The sequence below is a fragment of the Cherax quadricarinatus genome, chromosome 31, assembly GCF_038502225.1.
Source record: "Cherax quadricarinatus isolate ZL_2023a chromosome 31, ASM3850222v1, whole genome shotgun sequence".
In the NCBI taxonomy this organism is placed as follows: domain Eukaryota; kingdom Metazoa; phylum Arthropoda; class Malacostraca; order Decapoda; family Parastacidae; genus Cherax; species Cherax quadricarinatus.
In genome coordinates, this window is record NC_091322.1 from 34,839,004 (window position 1) to 34,862,020 (window position 23,017).

Genomic DNA, 23,017 nt, shown 5'->3' on the forward strand with positions numbered 1-23,017 from the left:
AGTGAGTGGTGGTTGGGGTGGTGGATGTTTATTATTATTATGGTTTTAGCAGTTTGTTATTGTTGATTGTTGTTGTTCGTTGTTGTTTGTTTTTGTTTGCTGCTGTTGGGGTGTGCAGCAATTTGATTTATAATAACTTTTAAAAGTTTCAGAGCAGTAAGTGTAAAGTATTACAAATAAAGACATGAGGGTGATGATTATCATAACTATTATGCACGACATGTAATTGTATACAGTCGATAAAAAATTGTTCTGCCAGAGAATTCTTACCTTCAAATTAAAATATTTACGCTGATAATACACGAGACCAGAGCACCAGGTTCACCAAGCTACTCACACCATTACCGTCACTTCCTCATAATACACGAGACCAGAGCACCAGGTTCACCAAGCTACTCACACCATTACCATCACTTCCTCATAATACACGAGACCAGAGCACCAGGTTCACCAAGCTACTCACACCATTACCGTCACTTCCTCATAATACACGAGACCAGAGCACCAGGTTCACCAAGCTACTCACACCATTACCATCACTTCCTCATAATACACGAGACCAGAGCACCAGGTTCACCAAGCTACTCACACCATTACCGTCACTTCCTCATAATACACGGGACCAGAGCACCAGGTTCACCAAGCTACTCACACCATTACCGTCACTTCCTCATAATACACGAGACCAGAGCACCAGGTTCACCAAGCTACTCACACCATTACCATCACTTCCTCATAATACACGGGACCAGAGCACCAGGTTCACCAAGCTACTCACATCATTACCATCACTTCCTCATAATACACGAGACCAGAGCACCAGGTTCACCAAGCTACTCACACCATTACCGTCACTTCCTCATAATACACGAGACCAGAGCACCAGGTTCACCAAGCTACTCACAGCATTACCATCACTTCCTCATAATACACGAGACCAGAGCACTCACCCTCACCAGACTACTCGGATCACCATCGCAAAATCTCACCAATTCTCATGCTTCTAATTTCTTTAATAATCAGGAACCAAAGAAAATTAAATAATACATTACCGTTGCTCTCTAGTGACCTGGCGCCCTGAGCCCCGCGGCCATCAAATGAACCTCGCAGAAATGTTAATTAAAGAAGTGCTCAAGAACTCTCTGAAAAGATTCCCATGCCAGGCGCATTTTCTTTTATTACCATCCCCATGTTATCACCTTACTGCCTCTCAAGGTTGTGTTCAGCTTTTGTTATTACCACCCTATGTTATCACCCTTCTGCCTCTCAAGGTTGTGTTCATCACTTGTTATTACCATCCCCATGTTATCACCTTACTGCCTCAGAAGCTTGTGTTCATCACTTGTTATTACCGTCCCCATGTTATCACCTTACTGCCTCAGAAGCTTGTGTTCATCACTTGTTATTACCGTCCCCATGTTATCACCTTACTGCCTCAGAAGCTTGTGTTCATCACTTGTTATTACCGTCCCCATGTTATCACCTTACTGCCTCAGAAGCTTGTGTTCATCACTTGTTATTACCGTCCCCATGTTATCACCTTACTGCCTCAGAAGCTTGTGTTCATCACTTGTTATTACCGTCCCCATGTTATCACCTTACTGCCTCAGAAGCTTGTGTTCATCACTTGTTATTACCGTCCCCATGTTATCACCTTACTGCCTCAGAAGCTTGTGTTCATCACTTGTTATTACCGTCCCCATGTTATCACCTTACTGCCTCAGAAGCTTGTGTTCATCACTTGTTATTACCATCCCCAGGTTATCACCTTACTGCCTCACAAGCTTGTGTTTACCATTTATTACCATCCCAATGTTATCACTCCACTCTCTCTATAACCACTGTTCTTCCAGCACAACTGGCTCGTGGTAAGCTACATAAAACATGCTAATCAAGCCTAAAAGGAGTAAATCATATGCATGCAGACCTCTTTTCTAACCTTTATTAGTCCAGTTAATCCGTGGTTTGACCCGTAACAAAACTGCAAAAGAAATCATTTGTGCGGTAACTTATTATATAAACCATAACGAAGAATATGTAAAAAATATAGATGAATACAGGCGGTGGAACATTTTCACTTTTAAGGGTATTACAGATTCAAACGTATTTCTTTATTACTGCATCAATTATGTACAGTTTTTCCTTCGTTACTGTTTCAGTCATGTTTGTTTTTGTACATCAGTGGTACACAATACCAACAAGCTGATGAAGCAAACACATGTGCAACATCTGGGTATCTATATTTTGTAGACGTTTCGCCATCCAGTGGCTCTATCAATACAATACATGGACATAATCTGAAGACTGCAGAATTATATACAGAAGACAGTAGATGAGGTAATCAGTCCCTTAGCCGAGGCGCAGGTGACGGGCACCGTTGTCTTGAAGAATCTGAAGTACAAGCAAGAAGATTGGCGCAAATATACTGGAGTCAGATGAGATGCAGCAGGCGAAGACATTGTCACTGGTAGGCGAGATTTCCCAGTGGAATTAGGTCATACCCAAGAGTTGGACTAAAGGTAGCAAGTAGGTTGTGGAGATGTCCTCTGTACCAAGATTCCATGAAGTTGTGTCTGACAATTTCTATATCAGTGGGATACAATACAGACAAGATGATTAATTAGACACACGTGTATCATCTTTATTTTAGTGCAGTTTCGCCATCCAGTGGCTTTCTCAAGTGAAGTGATTGGAGGGCAAAACACTTACAAAAACAGCTATATCCATATGTTGCACATGTATCTAGTTGGTGTGCTTCCTTTCGGATACATTCAGCAGTTTGACACCCTATAATTTTTTTTTTGTCAGAGTAACAATTAGATTTCCAAAAAATTTCATTTTAGGTTTTGGCCATCTGTTACAAATTATGTCCTTTAATGAAAGATGCTTAGAACAAAAAATGAGTGTGACTGAAGCAATAATAATGGCAAAATGAACATGACTAGCAATTATAAAGAAAAGAAAAAATGTTTGAGCTTGTAGTACCTGCCGAACCTATTGTGTCTGCTCACTGCTGAAGCATGATAATTTTGTGTAAGTTTCTGTTCAGTTATGGACCGTATGGACTGTGTGACCTGCAAGGAATCTAAATGCCCCTTGAAGAAAATACAAGGAACCAACGAATGGTCAAGAAGCTAATGAATGATCAACAAGGAGCTAACGAATGGTCAACAAGGAGATAACGAATGGTCAAAACAAGGAGCTAACGAATGGTTAAAACAAGGAGCTAGCGAATGGTCAACAAGGAGCTAACAAATGGTCAATAAACTGTGGTACCTCGAGTTAAGGGAAGCAACGGAATCAACCGAGCATCAACACACCTTACAACACAACCAATCACTGCCCCTTACAACACAACCAATCACTGCCCCTTACAACACAACCAATCACTGCCTCTCACAACACAATCACTGCCTCTTACAACACAACCAATCACTGCCTCTTACAACACAACCAATCACTGCTTCTTACAACACAACCAATCACTGCTTCGTACAACACAACCAGTCACTGCCTAAGTCACAACCAATCGCTGCGTCTTACAACACAACCAATCACTGCCTCTTACAACACAAAAATCACTGCCTCTTACAGCACAACTAAACACTGCCTCTTGCATCACAACTAATCACTGCCTCTTACAATACAATCATTTCCTCTTACAACACAACCAATCACTGCCTCTTAAAACATAATCATTTCCACTTACAATACACCCAATCACTGCCTCTTACAACTCAATCATTTCCTCTTATAACACACCCAATCACTGTCTCTTACAATTCAACCGATTACTTCCTCTTACACACGTGGGCCAGCATTTTCATCTGATCAGCTATCTCGTTGACATAATGCTGTACGAACGTGTTCCATATTTGAGTCATCCTGGGGATAAATGATCTCAGACGAAGTGATGTTCTGGAGAAGGGTACAGCCAGAGTGAAGTTGCTGCTTTCTGACCGTCTTGTGGTACAAAAGTTTGCTTTTCGCTATCCTCGAAGTGGAGCCAAGTGTGGTACTTTGACAATGTTGGCCTTGAACATAACAGTAATAACACCCACATCCCTCCAGTGTTAAGGCTCTGCTGAAATGACAAATCTATCCAGGATGGGTCCAGGCGAGAGATGAGACGTATTGCTCTGTTCTCTACTCTGTCAAGCAGTCGTAGATGAGAGGGATGGGGGGCAGGCAAACCAAGAAAGTGGAGCATACTAAAGGTGTGAGTGTACTTGTGCTTCACACAGAATCTTGCAACTCCTACTGTCAAGCAGATGCGTGATACGTCGAAGTATTGTAAGCTTCCTGGCTGCCTTGTTTGCAAGATTTACAACGTGGTTCTTCACGGTCAGTTTGGAGTCAAATTTCACCCCAAGGATATCGACTTCTTCCCTAATTACCAACACTCTCTCATTCATACCTACTACTGCTCAGGCATTACCATCATGGTGCCTAGAGACCCTCATCATTTGTGTTTTCTCAGGTGCAAATGTTACTTGCCATCGGTTTCCCCAAGCTGATATAGCTCTTAACTGGTGACTGACGTAGCTTAGAGCAGCTGGCATTTCTTCTCTTGGATAACAATGTCAGAGTACAGTCGTCTGCATATGCATGGGATTCTGGGATGAGATGAAGGTCACTGAAGTAGACATTCCATAACAATGGTCCCACCACACTTCCTTGTGGAACACTTGCTCCAATAAGATGTCTTGCTGATTCTGTTTCATTGAGAACTACCCATGGAGATCTACCATGAAGGTAATCACTGAGGAGACGTAGCGTAGAGCCTGTAATTCTCAGTGCTTGCAGTTTTGCCGAGGCCCTGGTGCCACACTCGGTCGAAAGTACCAGCAATGTCCAGTGCTACCACACAGCTGACTTTGGATTCATCCAGTGACTGGTGCCATTCAGTGGAGAGATTTAACAACAGATCAGCAGCAGAGTAACCTTTCCTGAAGCCATATTGACGGTCACAAAGTAGTGAGTGGTAGTCAAAAAACTCTCATTTGTCTCGAGATTGTCTCAAGGATCTTGCCAGTGATTGACAGGAGTGACACTAGTCTGCAATTGCTGATTTCTGCTCTGCTCTTCTTTTTGTGAAGAGGGACTACATTTGCCTCTTCCTGCAGAGAAAGCCATTTACACTGTACTAGGCAGTGATGAAAGATGCGAAATAGAGGTGCTTCTAGTTAGTCTGCACATCTCAGCAATCTTGGGCTCAACTTGTCTGGGCCCACAGCCTTTTCTTGGTCAAGTGATTTAAGAAGGAAATGCACCTCCTCCTGCCTTAATGTCACCACTGACTGTTTTGACACAGTACTTGCTGCTAGCCAAGGAGGGTCCCTTGCTGGATCAGGAACTTGCATTTTGGTAGCAAAATGTTAGGCAAAGAGGTCCGCTTTCTCTCGGCTACTAGTTGAGGTGGTCCCATCCTGTTGATTTAGAGGTGGAATGAGTTCATCAAGCAGATAACCTAGTCTGTCTTTGACAGGGACCACCAGGTTTTGGAGCCTACTCTACCTGATGCTAGCTTTTTTTTGTGTCCACCTCCCATTTAGCGACGGCCCACTTTTGAACTTCACCTATATGCCTACAAGCTTTCCTGTGCAAGTTCCTGTTATAGGTGGTAGGATGTCTCTTATATCTTCGCCATGCCTTGTCCTTTGCAGTAGCAGCTTCTCTACAACGAAAGCCAAACCAAGGCTGATCTGAAGGCTTCGTCACATACTGCCGGTGACGGATGTGTTCTTGTTGTAAATTAAGGATGTGTCCAGTGAATGCTTTCACTTGGCTGTCAACATCCCCTTGAAGAAGAGCATTCCAATCGGTGGTGGCGAGCTCAGAGCAAAGGGCAGGCCAATTACCTCTTTCCCATTGCCAGGTTGTGCGTGTGGACTCCTCACCTCGTTCTGTTGGGATCTTAAGTGTCGTAAAAACAGCCCTGTGGTCAGATGATCCAACAGAGCCGAGGGGTTGACAAGTAACTATACCTTCTGCCAGATCATTCACTACTGGGTCAAGGGAGGAGCCAGAGATGTGAGTAGGGAAATCAAACAAGTTTCTCATGTCAAACAATGCAAGAAGGTCATCAAAGTCCCTCTGTATAAGATGTTGGTTGAGGTCACCAACACTTATATGTTGACAGTGGTGTTGGAGCAGAAAGGAGTCCACATTTTCCATTAGGAAGTTGATGGGGTCTGTGTGTTGCCACCGAGGTCTGTACATTGCACATACCAGTGCAAAGGTACTTGTGTTTATGCATAGCTTCAAAAACATCATTTCAAGATAGTAAGGATGGCAACATCAATGTGCTGGGCACAGTGATGTTGCACACAGCAACACCACCTACTTGCCCTTGCCTGTCTCTTCTCATCCATGAGGTGTAGCCAGCAATTCTTGCAAAATTTTCAGGAGTCGTGTCGTCCAAAAATGTTTCAACATGCTATCATGTCTGGACGTCGAGTGTTCACAAAACTGTGTGAGCTCTCCAGCATTGGTAATGAAACCTCTAATGTTAGCCGACAGGATGCTGATAGACTGGCTCCTCATGACGTGTTCAGCTTGAGGTCGTGGGTGTGTAAGGCAAGTAAGGTGCCTGCCCTTGAGAGAGGTAGGGCACTGAGGCAGCTGCAAGGATGTAGGTCTATGGTCTTGTATAAGGCACAATACCACCTGCTGGGCTGAGATAGGAGTAGCTGAGTGGGTGACGTGTGAGAGTGTTCGTCAATTCAGAGATCCTGTCGGTTTGTTCCAAGAACAGGTCTCTAAACAGGTGGTCCTGTCTGTCAAGTTCCTTTTTCTTCCGACACTGGTCCTCCTGATGTTCTTTCTTGCGGCAGTAATTGCACCTGTAATTGCATATAACCAATCACTGCCTCTTACAAACAACACAACCAATTACTGCTTATTACACACAACCAATCACTGACTCACGAAATCGTAATGACACGATTGCAAACAAACCATACCCCGGCCGGGATTGAACCCGCGGTCAGAGAGTCTCAAAACTCCAGACCGTCGCGTTAGCCACTAGACCAGCTAGCCAAAATAAGATTCGTCCAACTAGGTATATTTCTACACCATAGGAAGGTTAGCACAGGCACCACTGTGACCACAAATGCAAGTTTTTACAGACGAATCTCCAGCTAGTCATGTTGACGGCAGTGAGGGGACTTGAGCTAGAGTTCGTCACGGCCACGCTAGCTGGAGATTCGTCTGTAAAAACTTGCATTTGTGGTCACAGTGGTGCCTGTGCTAACCTTCCTATGGTGTAGAAATATACCTAGTTGGACGAATCTTATTGTAGCTAGCTGGTCTAGTGGCTAACGCGACGGTCTGGAGTTTTGAGACTCTGACCGCGGGTTCAATCCCGGCCGGGTTTTGGTTTTTTTTTAACCAATCACTGCCTCTTACAGAACCAATCCCTGTCTCCTACAACACAACCAATCCCTGTCTCCTACAACACAACCAATCTCTGCTTCTTACACACAACAAATCAATCCTTGCCTTACAGTCAACACTACCAAATTCTTGCACACCGTAAACTATAACCATGTGGTCACCTCACTAACAAGCTAAAGCGAGGCGATACAATTATCGCAGCACAAACATTTTAAGAACGTTTAATAAAAATATGTCAAAGTGAGTGTCTTAGTCTCTCTCACTCACTCACACACACACACACACACACACACACACACACACACACACACACAAATAGAACTCTGTGAACACACAAACCTGATAAATTAGACACGTGCGACACTTGGGTATCTTTATTGAGGAAACGTTTTGCCACACATTGGCTTCATCAGTCCAATACAAAGAAGAATGGTGAAGATTAGAAGGAGCTTGAGGTAATCAGTCCCTCAGCCTAAGACGATGTAATCAGTTCACCAATACTGATATGAAACGTTTCCATAATAAAGATACCCAAGTGTTGCACACGAGTCATTTCTCTAAACCATTTATCTACACACAAGCCTACGACCATTCTCTCTCTCTCTCTCTCTCCACCTCTTGCACCCACTACATTACACTGGCACCCTGGCCACTTAAATAAACAGTGAATAACACATTTAAGAAAGCAGTGCCTTAGTGAGTGTACAAGTGTCAACAAGTGGTGAGAGCCACTTGAGATTGTGGACTTTCATCTCAACTCACTAGTGCCCAGTCTCTCCCGACCTTCATCTCAACTCAGCCTCTCCAGACCCTCATCTCAACTCATTAATGCTCAGCTTCTCCCGACTCTCAACTCACTAGTGCCTAGCCTATACCGACTCTCATTTCAACTCATTAATGCCCAGCCTCTCCCGACCCTCTGTTGAGAGGGATTGACCGCGGGTTCAATCCTGCCCGTGGTATGGTTTGTTTGCAATCGTGTCATTACGATTTCGTGAGTCAGATATGATGGTTGGAGATAAACACACTTGTTGGGTTGTATTCACTTGTATTAGCAGAGTTGTGAGGGGAAGGCCCAGCCTAGCCTGTTGCCTGTAGGTCTATCTGTGAACTGAGAAAGAGACAGGGTTACTCCCGCCCACAAGCAGCACTGTGTGACGTCACATGTTAGCCGCTAAGTCACTAGTAAGGGGACGTCTATATAATACATATGGATGGTACTATGATACTCAGCTATGCTACACAACATACACAGGGGATCAGCAACTATGCTGACAGCTCGGTCATGTTACGTATGGCATCTCGACATTCCATACTCTACAGGCTGAACAGGCAGGTGGCTCTGGGCTGATTCTATACAATAGCAAAGACATATGTAACTTAGAACTAATCACAGAAATGGTTATGGGATGTACTCAGCTGAATGGATAAAATTGGAATAGGTGTTATATTAACGGATGGTGATTTACGTAATGCATTACGAATTAGAAGAACAAATCATAGTATAATAAAAGATAGAATTGATGGATCGATCTGTATTCAAGCACTCTATGGATTCTGAGGAAGAATATATATTTACAAAGGTGAAAGTAATTAACAGCAAAGGCAGACCTGGCATGCACAGGTCATTACTGCTAAATCTCAGAATTCGGAGGGAACGTGAACACAATTTTTTTTTTTTAAACTGATCAGCTAGTAACAAAACACACAGTTGACAACTTCATTCAACTTGATCATCTAATTATGCAGGCTATGTACATTTAAACGCAACTCTGCGAGGATAAAATTTTACATATGCAGAATGGTTTTCGACTTTGGGAGGATCGAAGTCTTTTGTAATGACGAACGCATGCCTTGATTGAGGGAGATCTGAATGAGTATCTACAAAAGATACTTGGGGGTTTCTCATTACTTGTCGTGTATGCAAGGAATAACGACATTCAGGATGAAATGGGTAACACTATAACACGAAATATGAGCAAGGGAGAACGGATCTGCTATCTCTTACAGCAAGCACAGGGTAAAAAATAATGAACACGGTTGACAATACTGGTATTCGTTCTGAGTCGAACACTGTGACACAAGGTACCAACTACAAGAGACTGCACTTACAAACGTTAACAACACGTGAAGGTTACTCGAGAAATAACATTTTACACTGCAAGGATTCCTGTCAACTAGGATAGTATCACCATCTGGAACACAAGGGACAACAACAACACTCAAGTGAGCACACTAGCCACAGAAACGTCTTTCTGCAACGGCTTGTGACATCAGCAAAAGATGGCATAACTATACATATGGATGGTACTATGATACTCAGCTATGCTACACAACATATAAAGGGGATCAGCAACTATGCTGACACCTCATCTCAACTCATTAGTCTTCGGTCTCCCACAGCGTGATCTCCTGCTCAGTCTCACACAACGTGGCCTCCTGCTCAGCCTCACAGAGCGTGGCCTCCTGCTCAGCCTCACAGAGCGTGGCCTCCTGCTCAGCCTCACACAGCGTGGTCTCCTGCTCAGCCTCACACAACGTGGCCTCCTGCTTAGCCTCACAGAGCGTGGCCTCCTGCTCAGCCTCACACAGCGTGGTCTCCTGCTCAGCCTCACACAGCGTGGCCTCCTGCTTAGCCTCACAGACCGCGGCCTCCTGCTCAGCCTCACACATCGTGGTCTCCTCCATGACAGGAAGTTTATGACACGAAGATCACGTATACGAAAACGACTGGGAGATGTTATTAAACCCAGGTGCTCTAAACCCAGGTAAAACCCAGGTGTTGTAAACTCAGGTAAAATTTAGGTGCTCTAAACTCGGGTAAAACACAGGTGCTCTACACCTAGGTAAGAACCGAGATGCTCTACACCCAGAGGTGTTCTAAACCCAGGTAAGAACCGAGATGCTGTACACCCAGAGGTACTCTACACCCAGGTAAGAACCGAGATGCTCTACACCCAGGTAAGAACCGAGATGTTCTACACCCAGGTAAGAACCGAAATGCTCTACACCCAGGTAAAAACCGAGGTGCTCTAAACCCAGGTAAAACAATAAATGGTTTAAAAGAAACATTTATATATACAATGGACATGAGAAGCTGGTATACAAGTTTCAGTGTAGACCTGCGGCGCCTCTTAATACAGCCTCGGTATCTTACCCTACTTGCATTGATTACTATTTTCAGAAAAGACATTACCAGATACACAAATAACCCGCACATAGAAGAGAGGAGCTTACGACGACGTTTCGGTCTGACTTGACTCAGTGTGACTTTGTAAATGGTCCAAGTCGGACCGAAACGTCGTCGTAAGCTCCTCTCTTCTATGTGCGGGTTATTTGTGTATCGTTCCAGTCACGGTATTGTGCCCCTTTTTTTTTGTTATACATTACCAGAAGCCGCGTATCACTTCAGGCTCTGGTTCCTGGTCCCCGTCCACACGACACTCATCATACACCAGAATTTCAATCATGAGAGTACAAACGCCTTAAAATTTACCATCACTGGCTTGACAGAGTCCCAAAAGTTCTTTGGCCTGTCAGGATAACCAGCTTCCAGGTACTACTTTTGCTGATGAATTAGACAACTGTGCGACGCTTGAGTATATTTATTATGGAAACGTTTCTTTCAACCAGTGGCTTCTTCAGCCCAATACAAAGATGGGTGGAAAAAGAGGAGCCTGAGGTAATCAGTCCCTTAAGTCCATCAATCTTGAAGGTTGAGGGATTGAACACATCGATTCCAGGGTGAGGGACTCATTACCTCAGGGTCCTTTTTTCCCACCATTCTTCTTTGTATTGGACTGAAGAAGCCACTGGCTGGCGAAACATTTCCACAGTAAATATACCCAAGTGTTGCACGAGTCTAATTCATCATCCTGTCGGTTGTCTGAACCATTTGTCTACACTATTTTTGTTACAATGTTGCTGGTTACCATCTTCCATGTAAGATCTGGAAACCTGAAATCCCCAAGGAGGATAATATATGTAGGATTGTCAAGGTTTTCAAGATAACTATCCCTCTTTCTTAATTGTTATTCTTTGAATTCCTCTGTTATTGCTGACGGTGGTTAATATGCAAGGATAATTACCAGTCTGTTTTCTGCACTTCGATACTTAATACCTCTACTCTATCACTTGATGACTGCAACAGTTTTATACAACAGAGTACACTACTCTTCCCAGTGACTCGTTAACTTTCACACATACCTCTCCTAAATTCCTCTCACCTAACTTCCTTTTCTCATCACTTCACTTCCCTTCCCCCTCATCTAACTTCCCATGTCCCTCACCTCACTTCCCCTCCCCTTCATCACTTCACATTGTCACTTTCAGCCGTCTCAATTTCCATCAGCGCGTGAGAAAACATGTTTGTACAATACTACAAGAAAGCCACAGCCATGACAGTGTTAACACCCAGTGGAAGTAGGAGATCACATACATTGGTAGCGGTGAGAAAATCGACCTTATTGGCAAGGCACGTGGCCAGGCGCTCAGGTGAGCGGCCAATAATCGATGCAGATGTTGGGTGGGTGGTGGTGGGGTTGAGGGCGGGAGATGGTACTCCCGCAAGCGTCTTTGTTTACCTCAAGAGGTGGAAATGACTCTCTGACGCGCAAGGGGCACTGAAGACGTTCTGGGGAAAGTAGATGCAGGCAGGTGAAGGTTGAGGGAGGTTGGAGGGTTGCTGTAATGGATGGTAGGCTGGGTAATTAGGTGGGTGATAGGCAGTCTAATTAGGTGGGTGGTGAGGTGGGTTTAATAGAAGAATATATTTTGTCTATTTTTTATACGAGTTAAGTTGTGCTATTTACATAGCACTCGAATACATTGTTTTTCGGGCGCGTTTAACGTAAAAAAACTGCTAACCTCATTATTTATTTGCCACCCCTCTTATCAATTTGCTACCATCAATACCAATTTGCTATTATCAATACCAATTTGATTACATCACTATCAATTTGATACCATCACTATTAATTTGATACCATCACTATTAATTTGCTACTATCAATATCAATGATACACTCGTGACGAGAGTTATTCTCAATATACAATGACAATATAAATAACTAACCTACCTATTTAATTCACCGCCAAAACAACACACATAATTCGTTCCTAGGTATATGTCACGTTACAGTAAATTTATAATACAAGGAGACATCGTACCTAATAACTGGTCGTATATAAAGTGGTGAAGGACTCTTTGTTAAAATTCTTGAATGATATTCTGAGGTTAGCTAATCTTCCGCAAGCCGCTGACGTAATACGATTCATGTGTAATTCTTTTGATAGGCCAGGTGGTATATTTACCTCCCTCTACCCCCCCCCCAACGTCTTTTTCACTCTTGAAATTTGCAGCTCGTTTCCGCATATTCTGTTTTTTGTGTACGGTTTGCCCTCTCCTCCAAATCGCATGACCTTATACTTGTTTGGGCTGAACTCCAGAAGCCACTTTGATCACATATGAACTCTACTGAGGTCTCTCTGGAGCTTATCACTTGTCCTCTCCTGTTATTATTCTCTTCCTTAGATTTACATCATCAGCAAACAGTGACACAAGACTCCCTTCCCCTGGTAGGTTATTCACGCACAGTACATCAGGAATAGTAACATACATGCATAAATACTGATATACCACCTGTTTCAGCTAGAGTCAGTGTCCTCGTGAAAATTACTACCCATTTTTTCAGGAAAATTGATTTTATCTAATAGAAAGTTGTATATCCGTTGATCATAGATGTTGACAGTGTTCTCTAATTGTTCCTACCGAACCCATGTTTCTTACTGGGTTTATTCTATACTTTCTCCCGTATCTCACTCTATTAAGTTACGGTGACTGTTACTTGTAGATGATCCCAGGTGTCGTAGCCGCAGCGGCTAGGTCCCAGACCAAGCCTTCTGGTGGGTGACCTAATCATTGTGGTTCTTGGCTTTAGCAGCGTGTAGTCCAACGTGGAACCGACAGGAAGAACGTATCAGTTCCCTTTATGTATAAAGGAAAGGTATTAAAAGTTCTGGTCCCTCTACACACAATGAGTTATCTTTTGTGGTCATTTCACCCCTGCTTTTAATAAGGAGCTTGCCGAGCTTGCTTTCGTAGGGAGTAATTTCAGTGAACAGATTTGGAAAAAGGCCCCTAAGTATTTTCCATGAATATAATATTACGTATCTTTCTCTTGCAGAGAATATTCGTAACGATCTGAGGCGTTCGTAAAAGAAGAATTCCGTTCATAATAAAGTTTCCAGTAGAGGAAATTTGTATGAGAGAAGTAAAGGAAGTAGAGATAATGAAACTACAGCAGCTGGACACAATGAAAGCAAAGTTGCCTAACAACATATCTTCATAAGTACTGAAGCAACAGTGCAGAAACAATATCGTACATATTCTTGAAGCTATATATGGAGTTTTGTATGTGCTACAACCTTGCCTAGCTTTCATTTTTTCACCTCTGTTTCACTGTCACTGGCCACTATCTCTCCAACGGTTTTATTTCTTTCTACCCTATTAATTTTATCTATATCTCACATTATCACCATCACCATGATTCATGACCGTCATTTGTACATCGCATCACCATCATCATCATTATTCATGGTAATTCATATCCCACATCACTATCACCACTAACCATCACCAACACCGTACATTACCATCCCTCGTACTCCTCACCAACACCCATCCCAACATCCCTCGCCAACACCCAACACCCTTCACCAGCACTGCCTGTAACGTCAGCATAGTTCCTGTTTATATAAGGTCTTCCAGTTTGTTTTTCTAGCAGGGATCTGCGTAGACAAACATACAAGGTAGCTGAATCACTTTTGATGGACTATCGCTGCTGGTAAATCTAAACCACGTTGACTGGTTTGTCGGGTAGTGAGTTGACGTCTGGCTTTTTTGCTCATAACTTGATACGGTTGGCAAACACCTGAAATTATTAAGGTGGGGGGAGGACAGTTTGACGTGGCTGGGGGTAGATCTGGGTATAATTTGACATGGCTGGAGTGGGTCTGAGTATGACTTGACATGGCTGGGACGAACTGAGGGCGGCTTGACCTGGCTGGGGTGGGCTATTGATAGTTTAATATTGCTGGGTTAGGAAACGACTCTTCTGGAGAGAGAGTCTCGTTACCCTGAACGAATCTGCGTGGATTTCCAACTCTGCAACATTGCAAGCTCCTGATGTATTGATTGCAACACAAAAGGTCTAGACTAGACCTATCATTTAACTTCCCCTGTGATTATTTTGCATCTTTTGTCGCTCGTTTACGATTGTGTTAGTTACCATTTTGTCCTAGGCACATGTCGATTAGACACTAGGCCTGTTGTTGTGTGTGTGTGTGTGTGTGTGTGTGTGTGTGTGTGTGTGTATATATATATATATATATATATATATATATATATATATATATATATATATATATATATATATATATATATAAGGAAAGGTACCACCTCTAGAACTGTTATAGGGACCCTCATCCTCAGAGAAAAGAATAAACTTGCTTCAGGGAAAACTCAATATATTCCCTGAAGCTGTTTGAGAATTTTCTCCTACCACCCCCTATATTATTATATATATATATATATATATATATATATATATATATATATATATATATATATATATATATATATATATATATATATATATATATATATATTATTTAAAGACAAAATACATTGACAGAACATTCACAAAAGTACGATACAAAGTAAAACAACATAGGTAACTCAGAGCTACATCTCGAATACTTCGTCCAGCTCCCCGGCGGTGGGCCGCGTGCCCAGAATGCTGCAGGCATTTCCTCTCTGGATCGCAACACTGAGTCTCTGGAAGAGGAAGCTGGTTGCCCTGTGGTCCTTTGTTTATATATATATATATATATATATATATATATATATATATATATATATATATATATATATATATATATATATATGTGTGTGAGTGTGTGTGTGTGTGTGTGTGTGTGTGTGTGTGTGTGTGTGTGTGTGTGTGTATATATGCGTGTATATATATAGGTAAAACTTTCAATTTTGGCTTAACGCTCGTCTTGCCGAATAAGGCAAGCGAAAATTTGTGCATGCAATAATTTCGCAAAAATCATTCTGAACCTAACGAAAAAATATATTTCATTGTGACTGTTTATTATTAAATTATTGTAAACTTATCTAAAATATATTTAGCTGGATTAGGCTAAATTAAATTGTGCTTGTTATAATAAGGTTAGATAAGTTTTCTAAGGTTCTTTTGGTACAAAATTATTAATTTTTACATCAACATAAATTAAAAAAATATATCTTTAAACATAAAAGATAAAATTTTAGGAAGGACTTAATTTTAAACGAGTTTTTGCTAATTGACCAATTTTACCTATTTGGAACGACATATATATAATATATATATATATATATATATATATATATATATATATATATATATATATATATATATATATATATATATATATATATATATACTGGGAACAAATACGGAAATAAGCATTTCATAGTAAGCTTCCAGATGCTAGTTGGAAAATGAATTTCCTCTAAAGTTCAAGCGAAACTTCGTTAAGCTCCAGAAAATTCTGGAGAAGATCAACTAATTCGTGTTAACTCTAATTCCAGGAAAATAAAACAAAATCCAGTTAAGGGAAGTGACTTCTGGAAATGTTCAACTGTATTTGTAGAAATTGCTGGATGGCTCCAATTAATTCATGTTAAAACAACTTTCCGGAAAAGTCAAGAGAATTTCAGAAGAACCATCAGTGTTCCTGGAAATTGATTCATGATTCAGGTTAACTCAAAGGAAAATAAATTCCCGTAAATCCAAGAGAATTCCGGGAATGTTGAACAAACTTGTCAGAAGTTCAAAGGTAAATATGTAGAGAGTTGAGGTAAGCTGCGAGAGCTGGAGTGAAGACTTACACGGACTGTAAGGATGGTCTCAGACTTGGAGTGAGGGTAGTAAGATTTACATTAACTGTCAGGATGGTGCCAGAGCTGGTGTGAGGGAAGTAAGACTTACACTGGCTGTCAGTATGATCTTAGAACTGGTGTGAGGGTAGTAAGATTTACACTGTCAGTATGATCTCAGAACTGGTGTGAGGGTAGTAAGATTTACACTGTCAGTATGATCTCAGAACTGGTGTGAGGGTAGTAAGATTTACACTGTCAGTATGATCTCAGAACTGGTGTGAGGGTAGTAAGATTTACACTGTCAGTATGATCTCAGAACTGGTGTGAGGGTAGTAAGATTTACACTGACTGTCAAGATGGTCTCAAGTTGTTAGGATGTTCTCAGAGCTGGAGTAAGGAAAGTAAAACTTACACTGGCTGTCAGGATGGTCTCAGAGCTGGTGAGAGGGAAATAACACTTACCTTGACTGCTAGGCTAGTCTCGCGCATGCGCTGAATGCTCTCCTGGATACCCTGCAGCTGACGGATATTCTCGTCTGCAATAAGAGAGAGAATTAGAACTAGGAGATAAACTCTCTCTCCGTTACAATGGAAAGGTACAAAAGTATCAAGGGGACACTTAAACTTTTATTTCTCCAGGAACAATAATTAATAGTATTATTATTGTCGTGTTTATGGAGAAGCGCTAAACCCGTAAATCATAGCACCACCTGAGGAATAACCATAATTTTTAAAGGGGTGGACCGGTAAGCCAGCGGAAGTCCTCGGTCAGACGACCAAGAACCGCTTCGGGAAACACTTGTCCTGTTTCCTGGCGAACCTTACCTTACCAAACTTAACCTGAGAAATGGGAAGTAATCAGGTTTGATCGGAGCATGAAATAGCAGTTCCAGCTCCTTGGATCAAGAGCCGTTCACAGGCATTAAGACACCTATTCTTCCTCGGAGGGGTCTAGTGGGCTAACATCTGTGTCTTCCCTCAGAGTATTTTAAAACATGACCCAGGTACCAAGTGTCAAGAGTGAGTCAGCCTATAGTTATACGTCCAGCTCTTATGTTGTTAGGTAAGAATGTCCAGCTCTTACCTGGTTCTAACCAGCCTTTGTTAACTCCACCCAAGAATCTAAGGGTAACTGTGAACCAAGCGCAACTCTTCAATTACAGAACCTCGAAGGCACACTTTAACAAGGACACATTAAATTACAGACCCTCAAACACATTAAATCACAAATCTCCAAGCAAACTCTTGAGTAAGAAGGCATCAAATCGCAGACCTTCAAGCAAACAAATTCAACAAGAACACACTACATCGCAAACACTTTTAAGAAGAACACAGTACATCTCAGACCTTCAAGCACACTCGTACTACATCTCCTCCTCTCATAAAAAAGACCCACGCACAGCTGTGTAAACATGGGTCATGTGTGCATGCAGAATTTTCCATGCTTGCCAACAACGTAAGTTAGTGTTTAATATTACAACAGATGGAGACTATGTTCAGGTATTGTTGGCTACAGTTAAAAAGTTGTGCTTTAAGTGTTGTGTGTCAATTTTTAGATACCTGTGACCGGGCTCGAGGGTTTTTCTACTCGGCCCGACCTAAGGCAAGACTTCACTTATGACTACTAATTTACTAGGCTCTTGCTGCCAGGAAACCATACAGCTAACATAAGGACTGGTGAGTCATCGTATGACTAAGACCCGCGTCAGGAAACACTTGTCCTGTTTCTTGACAAACCTTACCAAACCAACCAACAATACTGTATAGCTGTGAACATTACTGTCTATTAATGAACGAGAGTTTAATATTGTTGTATATTTATTATCAAAAGTTCAACAATGTGTATAAATAAACGCCTAAGTACACGACGAGATTAGTGTAGAGTGTAGTATAAGTTTCTAATGCGATTATGTAAGAAATTAACGTTGAAAATTTGATGTGAATTAGATATGGTACTCACAATCTGTCACAAAGACACTAACATCAAGTTTTTTAAGAAAGAAATACTTTCTTTGAAGACAAACTGAGGAGAGCTTCTTATATCGGAACACTATCCTAAAATACACCACCACATTAAGTTTAAACCCGATCAGAATTTGCATTATATAGTTATCGAGGCTGAAGGGTAAAGCAAGAAAATCAGTATTTTAATTTTTAAAGCTTCTTCCAGAACAGGTTAAAATAAATACAAACCTTCCTCTAAATAAGATTCACCAGCATTAAGGTTTAAGTATGCATACAAGTAATTAAGTAAGTTTTATTATATAAACATTATTTAGATTCAACCCAGGGTAACCTGATTAAATAAAATTAGCGTATTAAAACTTACACGACCAAAAATCAAGACAAAACTTCCTATGAGACAAACGCATGTGCACTACAAGTTTAAAACCAACAAAAGAGTTGTTTTCCTATTATTGCGGAGAAGTCAATAAAATATGTACTTACAAAGCCAAATAATTTTTCGCCCATTTCATAAGATAAATCGCCATTAAAGATTGATGGTGGTCACAAATGTTTTATTTTAATCAGAAGAGCTAAACTAGCAGGGGTCGAATAGTATGTGAGGAATGGGAGGCATTCAGAGTCGAGCCAAGGCAGGGGAAGGTAAGTCTAGTTCCTTGGATCAAGAGTCCCTGAGCAGCAGTTACCAATGTTATAACATTCAAGACTGAAAGTGTCAACGAAGCAGCTAGACACCTCACCAACAATATCAACTAAGTAGGATACACGAATGTTGAAATTTTGAAGGCGATCAATGAAGGAAACAAACTCTGGGACTGTCCTGTGCAACACTGTACGACACTCACACATGCAAGGACTTCCATAAATTTTGCTTACGATACAGTACATCAGTGCTGAAAATTTGAAGCTGATCGAATATAGCGTTTTAGAGTTAAAATCGAAAATTATGGAGAAAGATAAGAAAAAATGATGCCGAGAATGTTGCGAAAATAGGAAAGTTTATCCTCGCTCAACAACTCCCTAAAAACGTGATATTTTTTTTTTTGTCACTTATATTCTATAACAAATTCTCTACATTCCTATAAGAAAAATAATTTTATATTTAAAAAATCAAATTTCATAAAATTGCTGTAAAAAATGGCAACTGGGTACCAACACAAAATAAAATAATGCAAAAATACTAATGATATATCTTTTAATCGGCTTCAAGCCAATCAGATGACTTCCAGTTATTATATGAGAAATTAACTATTTATTAGAACTGGCAAATTAAAGTTTACAAAGCTTAAAGTGAATGCCAAGCTTTCTTTTAATGAAGCCTACTGTCTGTGAAAGTTTTAAGCCAATCGGACAAGGCATTCATCAATAACTAATCTGACTCCAAGATCAAGATTTTTTTTTAACAATTTCAGTACAATTTAAAATTTGCACCAACTCAGACTAAACTTATGTGGCATCATTCTTCTCATAGAATGCATAAAAATTTTTTTCATCCCGAGCAGAAGCAGCACTCTTTGGTTACTGAATTTAAATTAATAACATTATTTACTGAATAAAACTGGAAAATTGGGCCCCATGCCGCTCAGTAACAGTCGATCGGATGAGCCATTTTCCAGACATAACACGGATTCTAATAATTCCATTTTTTTTTTAACTATTTTACTATACTGGCAAATTTTCCTGCTCACAGACACACACAAAAAAAAACTTAGTGGGTACTATTCTAGCTGTAATATACATCAACTATTAAATACTAAAGCCGTTCAAAAGAGGTAAATTGAAATTTATTTAACCTAATTTAACGGAAATCAAAATTTCACACTATTTTATAGACACCAGAATTTCATTCTCCGTCGTCGTAGAATTACGAGGCACCATTTGTATTAACGTTTGGAGCTACGCCACTGAGGAGTTTGGAAGATATCCTAGACATTCCAAGATGCTGGGAATGGCTCAACTCTGGTAACAGGACTCGTGCACATACCACATCTTCCATGAATCTGGTCCTAGATACAGTATACTAGCAATGAAGATTTGAAAGCTGATTGGATGAGACGTTCTCGAGTTATGAGCGAATAAAAATGAAAAGAAAGAGAGAATTAAAGAAAATTCAGATAACCACTGAAAGATCCCCCTTCGAGAATACCTAATTAACAAGGCTTCAGCATACTAAGCTTCGTCTGCAAGTATTAAACACACAAGAAATATTAAATTCATCTAAGAAGTAATCTGATCGGTGAAAAATATAAGAATGTATGGAATATGAGAGGGTGAGAAGCGGATGACTAAGTTAAAAAATACACATATCTGGTAAAAGTTGCGTAAAAAAACGAAAACGATAGCAGGAGATTTTGCTGGTGCACTTTTGCAACGAAATGGACGAACTAAAGAGCCTGTTTGCCTTCCTGCCTGCCTGCCTGCCTGCCTGCCAGACAGCCAGTCAAGCTATTCTTGCAGGGTAAGCAGGAAGCAGGGATGAACAAGTAGGGGACATGACAAGAAAGGGACATAGAAAAGACGAAGACAAACACGAAAGATAAAGACTAGGAAGTGAACAAGAGGACGATCAAAATGTGGAGAGGAAAGTTAAAAACAAAGAGAGGCAAAATGAAATCAGAGACAAGGGTGACAAAGTGAACAGAAGAGTGAGGAGGGAGACAAAGTCATGAGGTAGAAGAGAGGACAAGTCAGAGAGAGAAGCGGGGTAAGGGTCAGGATTACCGGATAGGATTGTTGAATGAAACAGTTGTTGTGTGGACTATACACCATAACTGTTTACTACTCAAGAGCAACAGGAGAGAGAGAGAGAGAGAGAGAGAGAGAGAGAGAGAAAAGCAAGGGAGCGAATAAGAGCGAGAACGAATACAAAAGCAAAAGTGAGAGGTAGAATGAAAGCAAGAGTGCCAGAACGAAAGCAAGAGTGAAAACGAGATCGCGAATGAGAGCTAAGCCTGAGGCAAGGCCTGACTGCCATCCACACTTAGTGGAGCCAAGGGGAAATAATGCCGCCGCTATCACACCAAGAGTGGTCACAGTGGTCACATGCCCTCACCAGCTAATACTTGAGCTGGCTGCTGATGAGTGTTAAGGAGGAGCCAGGAGGTGTTGAGGTAGGTGGAAGGCAGCAGTCGGAGGAGACAACCAAACTATTGACCGCCAGGGCACAATATGCGCCAATATCACCTTGCTGCTCCTCCTGTTAAAGGGAATGTGTCCACGCTGTATCGTACCTGCCCCGGGGCTACATCTGATTTCATAACACCTGTCACTCGCCCAACAATTTTTGTAACACTTGCCACTCATCCGACAATTTTTGTAACACTTGCCACTCATCCGACAATTTTTGTTTCTAATACCTGCCACCTATCCAACAATTTCATAACACCTGCCACCAATATAACTTTTATAACGCCTACCACCTGAAGTGTATTTATGCCACCGATTCAACAACTTTTACAACACCAACATTTTAATAAGAAGTGCCACTAATGCAACACCTATTTTAACACTTGCCACTAATCAAATAACTAGTATAACATCTGCCACTCATCCAACAAGTGTTATAACACCTACCAATGATCCAATAGTTTCCTCATGGGCATCCATACCTAGCTGCTGACATGCCCTCTCTACCAACAGTTCAACTCATCTACATCATCTCAGACATGAACGAAATACAGTGAAGCGAGGAGCAGAGTGAGCAACACACTGCCTCCCAACACTTCTGGGTGAAAATAAATGCTCTTCTGACCTAGTGGGACGACCAAACCGATATTCAAAGAGAAAAATAAAATGTTTCCAACAGGAAGGTTTGAAAAGATTTACAAAACCGGTAACTCCAGCTACCATTACTAACGGCCAACACCAACACACTGATCAGCGAAGTTCCTTATATCGTCATAATGATCATTTTTTTCCGGGATAATCTTCGATAATACCACCAACAGTGACAAATACGAAGCTTACACAGGGTACAGCATCGTCAATTGGGAATGGTACAGTGATACTGACAAGATGTGGAAAAAGACACTAGTGTACAGTTCAGGACATACAAGAAACGTTTCGCAACGAGTGGTTTCTTCAGTAATAAGCCAATTGTGGCGAAACACTTCCTATAATTAATGTACTTGTATGTACATAAGCGTCTTTTTCCACAGCATCGTCAATACTAAGTGTGGAAACCCTCAGAATCTCGACTAAACATGACTAACGTAACCTCTCTCTCTCTCTCTCTATACATTTTAAAGTATCAATTATGTACCGCAATACAGGAAATGTTTATCATTTACATTTTAAAACTGTTCAGAGCAATAAAGAAAGTGGAGATGACAGTAAAACGTTTAGTTCAATACATTGTTCTTGCTCTTTCAGTCTTTCCCATTCTTACAGTAGAAAAAAGAAACAAATGCTGATTCATATTTTACGCGTATAAATTTATCATGAAAGGTACATTAGAAGAGGACGAAAAATATCACATAAAAAATGTTATTATACTATTGTATAACAAAGAACATATGTTCAACAGCAACACGAGTTGCTCTTAAGAGTTCTTATAGTTGCTGTGTGGTGCTAGCCTGCTAACTCATTAATGTCAGACGACCAGCCATATTTCTAGCCTTTGTAAATGTTTCAACCTTTTCAAAAATATTTTCCGATGTCTTCGTAAAAAGGAGGGAATAAGTAAACGGACTATGAATATTAATGTCAGACAACCATACGTTAAGGGAA

General features: G+C 41.0%; 1 protein-coding gene across 11 annotated transcripts in view; it reads right to left on the reverse strand.

The window, feature by feature from the left end:
- The window catches only part of cyst (rho guanine nucleotide exchange factor 18 cysts), a 1,629,610-nt gene that overhangs the window by 936,371 nt on the left and 670,222 nt on the right, over nt 1–23,017 (reverse strand). For all 11 annotated transcript variants that reach the window (XM_070090333.1, XM_070090340.1, XM_070090337.1 and 8 more), the window contains exon 5: nt 16,787–16,860. In XM_070090333.1, coding sequence (XP_069946434.1) covers nt 16,787–16,860 — 74 coding nt within the window. The remainder of the gene's footprint in view (nt 1–16,786; nt 16,861–23,017) is intronic.